The sequence below is a fragment of the Procambarus clarkii genome, chromosome 37 (genome assembly GCF_040958095.1).
Source record: "Procambarus clarkii isolate CNS0578487 chromosome 37, FALCON_Pclarkii_2.0, whole genome shotgun sequence".
NCBI classification, from domain to species: domain Eukaryota; kingdom Metazoa; phylum Arthropoda; class Malacostraca; order Decapoda; family Cambaridae; genus Procambarus; species Procambarus clarkii.
Window position 1 is genome coordinate 42888648 of NC_091186.1, and position 17500 is coordinate 42906147.

The 17500-nt window shown below is 33.1% G+C and overlaps 1 protein-coding gene across 2 annotated transcripts in view; it reads left to right on the plus strand.

Moving 5' to 3' along the window:
- Positions 1–15157: 15157 nt before the first annotated feature.
- The window catches only part of LOC138349631 (uncharacterized), a 17660-nt gene continuing 15317 nt past the window's right edge, over positions 15158–17500 (plus strand). Inside the window, exons 1-3 of one of the 2 annotated variants that reach the window (XM_069337016.1) lie at positions 15158–15241; positions 15790–15992; positions 17450–17500. The exon at positions 17450–17500 is cut by the window's right edge and continues 117 nt beyond it. In XM_069337016.1, the coding sequence (XP_069193117.1) occupies positions 17455–17500 (46 nt within the window). In that variant the 5' untranslated portion in view covers positions 15158–15241; positions 15790–15992; positions 17450–17454. Of the gene's footprint in view, positions 15242–15789; positions 15993–17395 lie in introns of those variants that run through there. The other variant, XM_069337017.1, reaches the window with a different exon arrangement.

Here is a 17500-nt window from a genome sequence, read left to right on the forward strand (position 1 = left end):
GGGGATGAAGGTGAGGCAGAATTGGTAGTTTTGTTAGAGATATATGGAGAAAGATTTTGGCACCTTCCCTAGCCCTCACTCAATGATGATAACTTAGAAGATGAGAAAGAATATTTGCATTAAGCATCAAATAATAAACTTTAACTTTCCTCATCGTATCCCTTTTGCCTACCCACCACCCACACCATCCCTCCTGTCTGCAGCAAGTACACACTCGTTTGGGTTCTACCTAAATAATAAACTTTACTTGCCTCATTATATCCCTTTTGCCTACCCACCACCCACACCATCCCTCCTGTCTGCAGCAAGACACTCGTTTGGGTTCTACCTAAATAATAAACTTTACTTTCCTCATTATATCCTTTCTACCTACCTACCACTCACACCATCCGTACACACACTCGTAGGTTCTACATAACTTTTTTTATACTATAAAAAATAGGAAAACAATGACATTGGACACACTAAGTATACCACCCAATTTAATCCATGAAAATTCTATACGAACAAGAAAAAGAAATCTCACACATTCTTCATCACCATCCAGAGAAAATGAAGATCCATTAGAGACTGAAATTATAAGTGACCATCAAAATGCTGCAATAGAAACTGAAATTCCTTCTTTTAAAACAGAAATAAGATCATTAAAAGAAAAGAAAATAACTTCATACATAAATTATCAGATGGAAAAAATATTAATAATAACTATTTTTATTCTATTTTTAGTAAGTCTTTGGGAAAATAATTGGATTTTGGGAATAATTATTTTACTAACTATATTTTTGATTAAACCTATCCTTAGTAAAATAATAGCAGGATGGCTCATTGATATTTCAAATTGTAACGACTAAAAAACAAAAACAAAAATACATAATTGTTTATAGGCCAAATTAAAATTAAACTGTTACACTTTTATTTTATTTACGTTTTAAGACTTTTGTTGTAATAAAAATCTCAACAAAATCTATTTACTATGTATTTCAATTCCAGGGATAAAAGATACTTACAATATATATATTTTTTTTATTAACTAAAATATAAATTACATTTCATTTTCATATAATTATTATATAATAATGATTAACACAAGAGGTATTTTCAATTATCGGCATCGACAATGGGCTTTACCTGGTGGAAACCTTAAACCCTGTCCTAAATGTTCGATCATTGATTCAGCCGATGCTGAATTAGAATTATTTCTTAGACACAGTCTCTACAATAAGCTTCAAATCGAAAATGATAGTTTTGAAAAGTTATTTAAAATTTACCCTGGCATAACATTTCATCTGAGTAATCAACCATATCTACTAAAATCCAAAAGTGATGAATCCCAATTTATAAAATATTATCTAGATCGCAAATTGGTACTAGGGGTAGGACTACAACTTCCTGAATGGGATAATGACAAGCGACTAGCAGATTATGCCAAGTATAATTTTGCAGTGCCTGTAATGAAAAGTGGTCAAATGTGGCAAATGTTGGTAGAAGATCCTGAGAGACCTATTGATTATGAACAATGGAAGTGCTGGCAAAGTAATCGGCTAATCCCCCCAAATACACATTTCCCGTTTAAATGTCTTATATGTGAAAACTTCCCCTTTGACGTTTATCCGGGCAATTTCATTGTGAGTGAATCTGTATGTTCCATCAAGTCGATAATATGGCCAGATCGTCGACGTCCTCATTTTAGCAGGAAAGAAAAAGCAGTTATTATTTATGAAGAATCTAAGATTAAAAAATGGCCTTTTCTCTCTTCCTATATAAACCAGGATATTAATCATTTAGGAAATATGGCAATCTTTACAACTGGTGAAATATTTATTAATTGTTTTTTAAATCTAGCTATACGCAAAGTAAATGCTACACTACTCCATAACAAGGTGGTTAAAATTTTGAAAGATCTTAACCATTCACTTTCTCAAGAAAATTTAACAGTTTTAATGGAATATTATCGATTAAAAAGGAGCGATGCTAACAAAAATAATCTTAAAATTTTGGAAAATTATACATCCAATCATAATAATAATAATAATAATAATATGAATGAAGGGAACAATGATATAAGATTAAAATTATCAGGGCCACGAGTAGCTATGATTGCAATTAATCCTTTGAAAGTTAAAGCCACTGCTATTCGGTGTGGTCATATTGATGAGAGTATTACGCAAACAAAAATATTAAGCAATTCTGCAAGTATAAATACTTTAAATGAAAATAATGGTGGTAATTCATTTAATAATAGCGGGAATAATGAATGGAATAAAATTGGTCGGTTTAGTCGGAATTATTCATCTAATTCATATGCCAATATATGTCTGGTGGCATGTGGATTACAAAAATTATTGCCTAAAGATTCCAAAGCCAAAGAGCCTAAATCTATAACGGTAAGTGAGGTCGGTTTCATTGATTTACTCAATACACCTGATACTCCTCAACGATGTGGTATCATATTAGAAATGATACCTGATGTGATAATCGCCTCTACCAGCATGTGTAATTCACAACCTGATAAATTCTTATTTACATATCTCCCTCAACTAAGACAAGTGGGAAATCCTTCACAACTTGATCAGTTAGAATCTAAATATGTCTATATAATTATTCATAATAAACTGTTTAATTTCCCATTAGATTCGATCAAGAATGGTTCTGCAGCTCAACATTTTTTTCCTCATTTGCCTCTAGTTCAATGGGAATATGTTTGTTTATTTGGAGTAGACAATTTATACCGATTTGTTCAATATATTTTGAAATTAAATATCGCCTGCATAGAATTATTAGAATACAAAAAAAATCAACTGTGGATATGCACCAGTCTGCCACGTATGTCTTATAAAATTTTACCCAATGGCCAACTCTATACGTCTAAGGAAATAGACACTTTTCAAATGGAGGCTAATCCATTTTTTTATTTACCACCTCAAATGCAACCTCAGATTTTTCTCAGAAAAGAAAATAGTGATCTCAAAGAGGATTTTGAATTACTCTATATTGGTTATGACCGGGAAAAAATACCTAATATTATGGGGCCAAATGCTCGAGCGATTAGCCGTCCTAATGCTGCCCATCCCCCTCGAATTAGTAACAGTCTGCAATCGTATCGTCATTATGCTGGTATTTCTGTCAATACTCATTCTGTAGGTGAAATTCATCAAAAGACAGTTATTCATACATTATACACAACATCTCGAATGAGTAAACTTTTACCCATTCCTTGTCAAAATCCTATGGTGGCAGTAGTAAACTGGCACAATCCCGAAGACAGTATTACAGTAAAACAAGATAGTATAGACCGTGGGTTATTTTCAGGTGTTTCTTATGAAACATCAATTGTTCGATATAATTATGGATCAGGACAGAATGCACTACCAACTTTTTGTCAGACCTATTTTGATCAGCATACCCCACTTCAACGTGGTGTTCAGTTGGGAATTTTAAAAGGGGTTAATCCCAAGTGTCAAGAAGATAATAGTTTGCTTAATTTTACAAATGGAGAAATAGAATTCGTTCACATAGATGCCAATACTCTTGCTCTTATTTGGAATGGTAAAATTGGGGATTTAAAAGAGCCTATATATGACGATTCTGTTCCAGTATCCACAGGGACGAAGAATGGAAAAGGGAGTCGAAATGACTACCGAGTTACAGTAAATGATCCACACCACCCTTCCCTTGAACGGCAACAACGGTTGAAGAAATCTCAATATTCTTTAGCTTTTAAAGAACATCATCCTAATTACATTACATTTAGGTACTTTAAAATAGATAGTGTAGATTTACCAGTACTACAAAGTTGGCGTTTTTCTCTGATAACAGTGTCATCATATATACCATCTTTAGGTGATAAGTTACAAACACCCACTTCACAAAAAGGTGTAATTGGGCGATTAGTTAGTGAACAGGATATGCCTTACATTAAATTAATGAGTCAGGTTGATATGTTTTCATCAAATGTACCCATTGATGTTTTAGTTAACCCTCATTCACTTAAAAGACAAGCTCCAGATTTATATTGCAATACCTTTGATAATTTGAATTACATGGATGCAGCTTTTACTCTCACTTTTGAAAATGTTATTGAACATCTACAGTGGGGTCGAAAAACTTGTACTGGAATCCTTATGAATCCCTATACGGGTGAACCATATTTAAATAGAGATAATGAGCCAGTTTTAGCTAGTTAATATGAAGGTTCTTATATGTGTGTTACCAATCACCGCGCAAATGCTACGATGCACACTTCACGAGCAGATGAAGTTGTATTTTCTGAACTGACCGGAGCACCAGTTCGAGGACGACGTGGTGGTCTTTCCACAGGACCCATGGAACTTGTATCATTCCGTAGTATAGGAGCTGCTCGAATTCATACAGAATTGACTCAAATACGCTCAGACATGAAACACATTGAATTGGAAACTATTCAAAATAATGAAACAGAAACAGAAAAAAATGAAAATGAAAGTGGAGTTATCTGTGGATCAAAATACCTTCAACGTTATCATGACGATTTAATGTTAGCAAATATTAACTTAGCATACAAATGTACATCCATGGTAAATATTGAAGAAATTTAAAAAAAAAAAAAAAATATTGTTATTGTTAAATATGCTTGTTTAATAATATACATTCACCTAAGCCTTATTATTTATTAAACTGACTCTTTGCCACAGGGAAATAATTGTTGTGACACTAGTAAACTAGCTCTCTATAACTGCAGTGATTGGAAATCACCTCAGCCATAAAAAAACTGGCTCTTTGCCACAAGGAAAAATAACTGCAGTGACTGGAAATCACCTCAGCCATAAAAAAAACTGGCTCTTTGCCACAAGGAAAAATAACTGCAGTGACTGGAAATCACCTCAGCCATAAAAAAAACTGGCTCTTTGCCACAAGGAAAAATAACTGCAGTGACTGGAAATCACCTCAGCCATAAAAAAAAAACTGGCTCTTTGCCACAAGGAAAAATAACTGCAGTGACTGGAAATCACCTCAGCCATAAAAAAACTGGCTCTTTGCCACAAGGAAAGATAACTGCAGTGATTGGAAATCACCTCAGCCATAAAAAAAACTGGCTCTTTGCCACAAGGAAAAATAACTGCAGTGACTGGAAATCATCTCAGCTATAAAAAACTGACTCTTTGCCTCAAGGACATAACCTGTGTTAGAATTGGAGTAAGTGAAGAATGTGTGTTATGCAATCCGTAAATAACTTTATTCTTCCTTCTTCTTCTTCTTCTTCTTCTTCCTCTTTTGCACTGGGGAAGCCGGCAGAGAGACTGACCGAAGAGACAGAATCATACGTTGCTGATAGAAACAGTCCTGTAAAACAGATAATAAGGCGTAAGTAAGGTTAATATTTTGTGTCTCTTATATAGAAATTACCACTTGATTTGTGTTATCTTACTTAATGTGTCTAAGAATCTTGTCATAACTATTGACTTTAAATAAACTTTCAATTGGAGTATGTGTGTATATATGGATGACTGATCTTACCTGCAGCTGCTTGTTGGTTCTGATGTGCAACAATGAGGTTATTATTAGCAGACATCTGGATGTAATCGGCAGTGTCCCCCTTGACCTTGACCTTGATCTTCTCGGGACCGACCATTGTGTCAGCCTCAACTCTTGTGGAAACTAGTAGACACAAGACTATTATCTTGAATACTTCCCCTTCCATACTCTTCTGTACAAGTATATTCTTATTATTCTACTGCAGATAATTAATTCTCTCAAATAGCTGTATGAGAATGAGTTTTCTTGTAGGATGTTGGTTATACTGCTGTGGTTTTGAACACTGTGGTGGCGACGACGGCGACACGCGCCATCTTATATACAGCGAGGTTACCTCAGCCAGACTCCAGGGCGTCCGGTTGTGAAGAACACTTTCCACTATCTTTTTGGTCGAGTTTTATATTAAACTAAGCTTAGGTTGACTTATTCAGCTTGTCTTATCAGCCATAATATTTATTATTTTTTTTAGATCAGGTGACCCAGAGTACATCATCAACATTAAGAACGAAGTACCCCCTAATAAACTTCGGTCACACTTACTTCACACTACCATCCATGTTCACTGATCCAGATCCTAAAAATCGTGTATATTATTACTCTTGTTAACTACTGATTTTAAATCTTCCACAACTCTTAGATTTTCAGGACCTTCAGTGAGTTTGAGTATATCAATCCCTTTATACAGTCTATTTCAGCATCACTACAAAAATTATACAATTACAGAATGCAAACTATAACTAATCCTCTGAGATGATAATATACCTTTATCTTATAAGATAAAACTATAAATTATATCCTTTTCCCCAATTTGAATTATATCATAATGAGTTGGGGATTACAGATTACTTTTCTCCCTGAACACCAATTATTCATCTACTAACTAGGATATAATTCAAAATTTAAAATAATATACAAACTATATTATAATGTTATTGATGAAAAGATTTTTATCACATCAGTTGCTAAAAGAAGATAATTAAATTTTATTTTCACCACACATATATATATTTAAGGAATCTGATATAGATTTATGTCAATTATACTTTTGTATAAGAGGAGGCAGGAAGTTCCAAGGCAATCATAATAGTCATGGTATCATCAAAAAAAAAACAACAACAAAAAATTGTCAAGAAAAAATGTATCCATAATGAGAAATTCTTCAGAGAAATAATTACAGACAAAGTGAAGAAAATAGTGGACATGCTTATTAATGTCCATGGTAAAGGAGATAAAATGATTTATAATCTCTTCAATTTAGATAGGTATTGGGAAAAAGTATCCATGGTTCCTTTAACCCAAAATACTTATGTAAACGCCTGTTTGTCTTACTTGAGAGATCCAGTGCACACATATGACGCTCTCATCAGAATGAATGTTTTATCTCACAATGAAAAAGGTGATTACATGTTTGGTCATCCAGTAATATTACATGATAATCATCTTGCTGGACGACAGCTTCTAATTAAACGTTCTCATGTGGATGTGATTATTGGGACTGTGACAACTGAACAAGGATTGCTAAATGGTATCTATAATACTGGTCCGATTACTTGCCAATCAGTCACATGTAGCTTCCGTGAATATCTGATAGCTAAAAAATTTTATAATAAATTTGTACAAAATTGTATTTAATAAATCAAATTATAAAAACTGAAATGTATTTTTGTTATGAAGGTATCCATCTCTTTATACAAAGTAGCTACATTCCAACATTCGGTTTCAGTATCCCAAAAATTTTATCCTTTTCCCCAGTTTGAAAGATTTTCATAAACAGTTGAAGATTTTAGGTCAAAAAAAAAAAATAATAATACATTCGCTATTATTCCAAGAAAAAAAATGCTTTATAATCATTTCTAAATAAATGGATCCATATTTTTGGCTGTGTTTGGCACAAGCCAGCCATTGTTCGTAAATTTCATATTCTCTTGTTCAGCTGACACAGTGTTGCATCTGCTCTAGGCAACCAGCTAGCTATGTCGCAACCTTATTATTTAGAACGGGAACTTTAGTTTAGGTGGACGTCACCATGAATTTAATGAATAGTTCAGATTGGAGAATTATCAATTACCACAATACCATCATTACAGCATTAGGCGATTTTTTTTTTTAAGTAAAACGAAAGATATAATTAGTTAAACCTATTTCATTTGTTGTTTTATAAATCAAAGAGATATATATTTTTAATTTCATTTTTAATAACTCCTTTACTATAAATTATTTCAGATTAAGAAAAATATACTTTAGTTACGTGACTAATTAAATTGCGACATATTGGACAGTTACTAAGTTGTAAAAGACACAATTCACAGACACAAAAATGTTGACAGGGTAAAATGAGAACACAACGTTCTTTATCTTGGCAGATATTACAGCGTGTATTAATTAAATTCTTATCATGTTGACAATCGGATGAAACTGTGAGTTGTTGACGTCCTAAATTCTTTATAGTAAAGCTCAATATCTGATCACATTTGGGATCAGATATACAATAAGTAGTTGTATTAGGCTCATTATAAGTCCTGGTTAATGTTACTGTGTCATTATTCATTGAGGTTAAACATATATTTCCAACTTCATCTTTTCCGTTTTGATTATTTTCTTCTATGATTTTAATCCTTTTAAATTTTTTTTGGTTAAAATATAAATATCTTGTTATAAAAGCTATAGCTTGATCATATGATTTAAATGATCGTCCATAGAGTATTACTACATCTTTAAATACTCTTTTAATAATATCGCGTTTGTAACTTTTAGATAAAGTTACTAAAATATCTAATTTGTTCATCATTTGCATAATTATATCATTAGAAAATATTTTTGGGGGATATTTAGTGATTGTAGATGAACGTATATTTTTAATAAAATCAGGCCCTTTCATGATCAATATATAATAACATTGTGTTGACCAACGCCCATGTTCTATCCATGGATCATGACCTTCTTTCCAATTTCGAAAATGCATATTGCAATAGAAACAGATTACTTCATCTCCACGAGGTGGTTTTTTATAAAAAAACCCAGCTTGGGCTAACTCTTTTGGGCTGGGATGTTTTATTGAAAGTGGCCACGAGTCTTTGAAACTAGACAAGCGAACTCTAACCTCACTATATTTTTCATGATGTGGAGTTTTATGCGAGAGTATCCCCTTGGGTAATTTGTTTTTTTGATCTAATTCAAATTCCAAATCTTTATTATACTTAATATACTTGGGTTCTATGAGATAAGATGAAAATTCAATAGGAATATTACCTACTGGTTCGCCCTTCAAAAATGGACATTTAGGGCTTATTCTCCTATGAAATTCACTAAGTTTAATAGTGTTGTTATTTAAAATGAGTATTATATCTTCATTGAAATAATCGTCATCATTTAAAATATCATCCCAAGAATTTACATAGACATAACAAAATGCACAAGCGCATTCTATTCCTTTTTTCAGATAGAAGAAGCCATTAGTTACCAACTCTTTGGGCTTTGGGTTACTTACAGGCCAATTAATAAATGTTTCTAATCGCTCTTGCTCGTATTTTAAATCATTGTCTATACACAGCATCTTTTATACTGATTATTCCTTGTGTCTTTTCTTCTATATATCAACATAAAATATTTTTTTTTTTTACTGAATAGTTAAAATAGCTTTTATTTCATCACTAGTAGTTAAAAAATGTATTTTTAATTTGGTTGATTCTTTATTTTTTCTTAGTAAACCTACCTCCACATATGAATTTATATTAAATATATTTATTGGCAGAGGTTTATAATTATTATTATTATTATTATTATTATTATCATTATTATCTATTACATATATATTTGCTTGATTTACATTAGCTTCACTAAATAATTTTTGAACTAAAATACTCACACAAGCCATAATATTTTTCATATCTTGATTAAAAGGTGAGGAATATGATGATGGGGGAAAAATATAAAAAAATTTATTGCTTATATCAATTAAATCTGGAATAGTTTGCCCAGATATATACTGCATATTAATATTTTTTTATATACTATTAATGAAAATTGGTTCAACTAGAACCATACACACAAATCCACATTCACATTACAAAGTAATATATATGACACAGCATAAAGTATTCTGTGATAACATATGCTATTGACCTCAGAAACATTGACAGAGTTTATCATGTTATGAATTCAACAAAAATCATCTTAAATAATCATATAATTATTTATGCAACCTTTATTCCCATTTTCTTAAGAATAGAAATTAATTTCTCCTGGTTTCTAAAGATTTCCTGATAAAGTGACACTTTATGTTTAAGAACTTTGTTTTCTTGGATCAGATTATTCATATCCAGCACAAGTTTTTCTGTGGTCAACGTATTGGCAAGTAATTGATGAACCTGTTGGTGGGTCAAGATTAAAATACGGGACCCTTTACTTGCAAGAAGAATTTCCTTCATTGTTGTTATGGGTTGATTTTCTTCACTTGGGTCTTGGGGACAAGGACGCTTTTGGGAAGTTGAAACAGTCTTTACTCCAATCTCGTTTCCTTGGGAAATTCTGGTACGTCCATAGGTTCTGGGTCTGGCGGGTCTGGTACTACTTCCAGCATTTTCTTGACCTATTGCTCCATTTGAATTTACTCCAATGTCGCTTCCTTGGGAAATACTGATAGGTCCATGTGTTCTGAGTCTGGCGGGTCTTACACTTCTACTGGCATTTTCTGCACTGAGTTCATGGGAAGTTGTTGCAACAACAGTCTGACCTACTGTGGAAGATGATGGAGTTGCCGCTCCAGTTGAATTTACTCCAATGTTGCTTCTTTTAGATAATTGCTGTTGTGTTCTGGGTCCTGCTAATTTCGGAGGCAATGGGTCCACTCTAACTCTAGCAGCGAAAGTAGATGTTCTGCCTAAGTCTAAACAAACCGAACCATCAGTTATTCTGTTATAGCCACTGCCTGGGACACGTACTAAAGACCTTATTAGCAATTTCATGTCAAATTCATATGGTGCAACCATTATGAAAAACACTGTGCGCTCTCTTATTATATATGATCAATTGTTATCCACTTCCCTAGAAAGAAACTTCCAACAGACAAAGGGTGGTTGTAGACCAGTTGATGGATAGGTTGGTTGGGTGGTTGTAGACCAGTTGATGGATAGGTTGGTTGGGTGGCTGTTGACCAGTTGATGGACAGGTTGGTTGGGTGGTGGTTGAGCAGTTGATGGACAGGTTACTACCGTGAAAGAAAAAAAAAAAATATTTGAAAAAGAATAAGACACATACACACATACATTAGTATATTAAATATCTCTGTAGCTGAGAGAGCCATCTATAATAACCTTTCGATATGATGCGGAGCCTGGCCAGAAGGTGTGGATCTCTTAGCAGGAGTTGAATAAGACTAACTGCAGTGTGTCCGTCGCCACCTACCATAACTCGCTTGCTTATCTTTTGCCCTTCTAGCCCCCCCCCCATCATCCCCAACTCAGCATTGTTGTATATTCAACCTATCCTCTTAAAAAGAACGTCAACAGTTGCCGTTTGACTCTACGGCTGTTTTTGGACGTTATTTTGTCTTAAACTACGTCTATTTTCGCTTCCATGGACTATCTCTTGTTATACAGTGAAATACCACACTCTTATTATTCTATAACTCACTGACTATGCTCTGATATATGTTCTTCAAGTAAAAATACATATATTTTTGCCTTAATTAGGCCATAATCCAGAAAATTCCAGCCCATCGATCTTTATATTTAGGAAAACATCTAATAAATTTGGAAATGAATTTTTCGTTCGCCGACAGTTTCCTGTTACTATTTAGTCTTTTATGCTTTAATGTCGCTGGTCATTGTGACTTTCCCAGGATTTATATATGTTTTGTAGTAGCATTTAGTCACACTACAGTAATGTAACTAATGAGAAACCTTTATAGTCGTCGTAAATTAGTAATAATCATTTATCAAATAATAAATTAGCAAACATGTACAACTTCTTATGTTACGACTTTTCGGGTAGGCCGTTCTGTTTGTTTACAACCCCAATGTTTCAAAAAACACAATACTTTTAATATATAAGTGACTAAATATGCTCTAATACATGGTCCTCAATGAAAATTATGTTTTTTTTTGTTAATTTGTCCATAATGAATAAGATTCGTTACTGTTGATCTTTATATTAAGAAAAACATCTACGAAATTTGGTATTGAATTTTCGTTCAAATAAAGTTTCCAGTTACTATTTCCTAGTTATCATTAAATGTAGGTGGTCATTATTTTACTGTTATGTATATAGAAATTTAGCATCATGCATTTATAATACAGAACAATTTGGTCGTTCCACTGCCTCATAATTATATAAAATACATTGTGACAAATACTTGATAATTAAAATCAGAGTTTTTTGACAACTATAAAAAATCCTGTTGAAATCATGCCGTTTGGAGTTGTCATACGCTTCTTAGTAAATAATATTGTGTAATGTTTGGCACAATTTATCACTGTATTTACAAACTGTTTAGGTATTAATGTATTCATTTTTTTAATGTGTAATATGTTACTTAATCCTAAACTTCTTTTGCAACATTTATATCAGTTATAAATAATTGTCGCGAAACGGCGTATGAAAAAATAAATTTCCCCAAATGAAATTAGTGTATCGGCGATCGAGCGGCCATATTTAAAAGTGTATACTCTTGTCACTGTTCTGACATTAGTTTTCGATGTACGTATTTCATTTTTGTACCAATGTGTTCGCAATAGAATGTTCTAGAAGAACATAAGTATTAAACGTTACATAAGGATGTGTTCGACCGGCAACATATATAAAAACTACGTCGATTATACTCGTCGTGTCAATAATACAATTGTTTTACCACGCTGATTCAATGCCATACTGTTTTCTCAAATAAGCTCTTCGGCTATTAGAGAAAACGTAAATTTCATGGCGAACATTTGTAAACTATCCCCAAGTAGATCTGATCGAAATTGGAATTTATACAAATATTTATTCTCGTGTTGCCCGCCACTGTCACCCTTGAGCAACCAGAAATGGATATACAGTAAAAACTAGGCTAACTCATCCTAATCCTTGCACAAGCCCTCCAGAATTTCTTTATTGAAGATCAGCAAAAAATTATTGCGCAGCTCATATTTTACAGTTTAAAAATGAGATTTCCTTGTTCTAAAGGAATGAAAATAACACTGCCTTAATCTCAGTCGATTAAGGCAGTGTCTGGGATGCTCCCAGTGCCCGTGCCTGGTGCTCGTGCACCAGGCACGGGCGATAGGTACGTTTAATTGTTCTTTTAGTGTAAATAACGGAATAAAATGTAAGACATAGTCTGCAGATCTTTTTCCAGATGTCTTTTATTTTTTTTTCCTAAAGAAAACTAAGATATTGCGAATTTTGCTTAACAAGTACATTAATTATTAACTTTTTGTCGTTATTATTGTTATAATTAAAAGAATTACATCTTGTTTTTTTGCTTATGTACAAAACATAGTCTAATAACCACAGTTCGTTACCCCTAAATCATCACAACATAACCAGTTTACTCATGTCATCGCCCCTAAATCAACAAAAACAACCAGTGTATTATTGTAAATAATTATATCTTAAGATTTCTTAGCAATGGTAAGACATTTTTAAGACTCTAACCTTCGTAAGAAGGTATGCTCGTATACGAACTGAACGACCGGGCTTCACAACAAAAACATGGCCACATGAGTTGGATTATTCCGGTAATATTGAACTACTGTTCATTGTTATTAGTTTAACAATACTGTTAGGGAATGTCATAAGAGTTAGGGAATGTCATAAGAGTAGTCACAGGGCAACCAAAGATACCCAGCTTCTGGGTACGGGATCTTTGCCCGGAACGCTATGCGTGCTAGTGGCTTTACAATAATAATAATAATTTATTTAGGAAAAATATATACATAGATGCAGAGTTACAGTACAAACATTCTGTTTGATTTATAGATAGAGGTAGTACATACAATACCTAAAGCCACTAGTACGCATAGCGTTTCGGTCAAGATTGTAAAATCATCATTATTCCTATTTTCTCTCTTAACCCCCAGTGTACCTTCTCGTATATTAATAAATAAATAACCAGGGTTTTTTATGCGGCTGTGCTGAAAGCCCGACGTAAAATAAATCATTGTGTCGGAGAACAGGAAGCTACAAATTAGGCTTATATTGAGGTTCCCCCCCTCCCCCCTTTCCCCCCAATTACAGGTCTGTCTAATTACCACAAGCTACCACAAGCTACACAAGCTTCACAAAGCTTCCTGGCAATACGTTAGTAATGAATAAATATGATATGTTAGGCTGACCTAACCTAACCTAATCAAACCTAACCAAATCAAACCTAACCAAATCTAACCTAACCAAATCTAACCTAACCAAATCTAACCTAACTTAACCAAACCTAACCTAACCTAACCTAACCGATGCTTGGATCGTCGACTTGATTTGGTGTCACCATTTCTTTATTTTCGTCTAATTTCTTTATAAAAAGATACTTTTTCAGATTAAAATTATGTTTTTTCGTGTTGTACATTCAGTACCAACATTATAATGAGTAAATATATTTTATTTATTCATTACTAACATATTGCCAGGAAGCTATGTGAAGCTTGTGTAGCTTGTGGTAGCTTGTAATTAGACAGACCGCCAATTACTGGTGGAGTAAATCAGCCTAGCCTACTTCTTCCTAGCATAACCTAGCCAACACTAGCCAAGCCTAGTCTACCCTTGCCTAGCCTAGCAAACAGCCCTTGAACCCCCGACTGTTAAGACTCTGCTCTCTGATTGTACCTATGACACCTATTATTAATTTCCTTCTGTATCTTTAGCTCCAGTATGTTGTTATATTATGCTGTGCAAATTTGGGACCTGGCCCTCTAGTATCTTACATATATGTATTATTTGATACCATTCTTGTCTCCTGTCCAGAGAGTACATTTTGAGAGCTTTGAGACGGTCTCAATTATTTAGATGTTTTATCATTTATATGTTTGCTGTTTATGGTCTCTTTATTTCCTCTAATTCAGAGATTTCTCCTGTTCAGAAAGGGGGAGTCAGTACCGAGCAATACTCAAGATGGGACAGCACCAGTTATTGGAATAGTATTAGCATTACTGTGGGTGGGGTCTTTGAATTTTAACATTCTCATAAACCATTCCATTATTTTTCTGGCCGCCACTATATTTGCTTGGTTATGTTCACAAAGTGTGAGGTCGTCAGACGTCGTAATTCTCAGATCTCTTGCATGTTTTTTCCTTCATAGAGTAGGTCTGATTGTGTCTTGTGTTCTTTGTTTCATTTAATTTCCTCGTTTCTACCATACTTCAGCACCTGTAACTTATCACTGTTAAAATCATGTTATTTCTGTTTTTTCAATGTCTCCTACAGTGCCAATTTACTTGTGTCTTCTGTATCATCTGTAGAGTTTCATTGTTCAAATGTGTTATAAAATACATGCACCACCATCTTAGTGGTGCATATATGCATTCTACCTTGCATTTATATGCAAGGTAGAAAAATATGCATGAAAAAATATATATGAAAAATATGCATTTTTGATTTTTTATAATTAATCTAAACTGATGCTATTGTATATCTGTTAATAATTTATTTTTGTTTTTTTTAGGTAAAATTTAAATCGGACAACATTATCAATTGCAACATTACAACATTGTCAACAATTCTATCTGAGAGAACATTACAGCAATGGCTTCCAGTAATTCAAGTAAGTTACATTATAATTGTGATTTGTTTATAATATATACTTAAATTTTATTTTTGTATGTTATTAATTTTATTTGGGTGTAAGTTCACATTATCATTAGATATAGAGTATAAAATCTTAATTTTGTTTTGTCAATTTTGTCTGTTAAAATTGCATATCTATTTCAAACTTTATTAATACCACAAAATGTTAGTTAAGTTGAATATTAATTTAATATTATTGGAAGATCAAAAAACTTAGTCAAATAAGTATTTGAGTCCCAATTCAATTATTTGCAGTTCACAAATTGCAATTTTTATTTACATTTAAAATTCCAGGTTATTCTTCTCTTATTTAAACATATTAAATTTGGTTTACTTGTGTAATTAATAAAATCTGGTGCTGTACAGGTTCTCAATAATACAATCACAATTCTCCGCTCAGTCTTCTGTAGCACTGTACTGCTTTGTGGTCTTTCATTATGCTGCTACTGTGTTTTTTGTACCACTGTATTACATTTTAAACATTTTACTCTTTTTTATGATTGCCCAGATTATCTTTATTTACAGGCCAGAAGAAACCTTTCCAGCGGTGTTGTCCCATCTGCAGTAATGTCATTAGTGTTCGTCGACATTTCTGCAACTGTGGACACAGCTTTATAGATGAAAAGCGTAAGGGTGATGTAGAGCGGGAGGAGAAATATAAGGAAATGGGTCGAAGAGCTGCTAAGCATCAAAACCTTTGCAGATCATTTAAAGCCATGAAAAAATCTGTAAGTATTTCATGCATTCTGTTATTTCTTCAATTAGAATTGTATCATATTGTATTAATATCCATTCTGTTAGGTTTTAAATTTTCCCACAAATAAACAGATTTTAAGCCATTTGATAATTAATTAGTATTAACATTTTCAATTTTGGTGGATACTGTACTTATTGATGTTAATAATAAAGTAATGTGCATTATATAAGTATTTTTGTGTTATTTTATATTTTTTTAATTTCCATTAGTTATGTAATTATACTTTAATGATATAACTATCAGTAGGTCTCTTAAACTAGGTAAGACAAGTACATCTTAAGCTACTTCGGTACTTCTGCACTTTTGCAGATGTACCCAATGCTGTATGATGGAGGGATGCTGTCTGTTTCAGAAGCTTATGGTTATCCCATCTTATATTCTGTAATCATAAAGTTAATCTCTTTTTTTATAATTGAAGCCATATCTCTTGAACACTGTGTTCAAATTGACACTAAAAATATTTTAGTTATATTTGTAACTATTTTGTTGTATTGCAGGTTTCTAAGCTACAAGGTGGTGGTTATCAAGTTGCTGTCATCTATTTTAAGGTCGGCAATAGAAATACCACAAAGGGCATGCTACCAGGAAGTGGTCTGTCAGGCAAAAATGTTAATAATCTCACCGAATTGTTTTATCCTGGTAATTATTATTATTATTATTTTGCATAAGCTAACAATGAAAATCATAAAACCTGCATGTTCCTTTGTGTTGGCAATAATGAAAAGCATTTACATAGTACAGTAGTTTAGTTCATATATTATGCATCCCATATCCATGTTGTTAGCAGTAGTGGAAATGGTTGCAGAGGCACATAATTTATTGGCTCCGGGACTGAACCAAGCAATTCATTTTAGCTAAGCAAGTTTCAATCTTGATGACCTAATTACATAATTCCATGCACATCACCACATTGACAAGGGGCTCGAGACCGACTATGAGTACAGATTTTAAATTAAGCAACTGACATGTGTGGAGAGCTAGTGTCACAATTGATATGTTTATCTTGCACACTGCCTCCATCCAGTGGACAGCGGTGGATAGGTTACAATCACTTAGTTACTACATACAGTTAGCAAACTGGTGATATTTGACCAAGATTTCTGGCAGCAGATCATTTTGAATGAAATATTTCCTCATATCTTGAACATTTGTTATAGAATTATCCTAATTCACATATCTTTTTTACACTCCATCACATAGTGGAGGGGGGTGTGCAAATAATTTTGACACACTTTACTTTGCATCAGGTCTATATCATCAGATAATGAGACTTCCTTTACATATGGGTACCAAAATTCCCATAATGACATAGTTCCTCATTGCAGCCAAATTTCACATTTCAGTGTTTCTTTCAATTAAAGTTTTTTGGAGGACATATTTTGTAATGATGATACCATATTAAATTTACGCATGTTTCTTAATTTTCAGCATACATGCAGGACAATGGATCAAGTGTCAACAAGATACCAACAAATAATA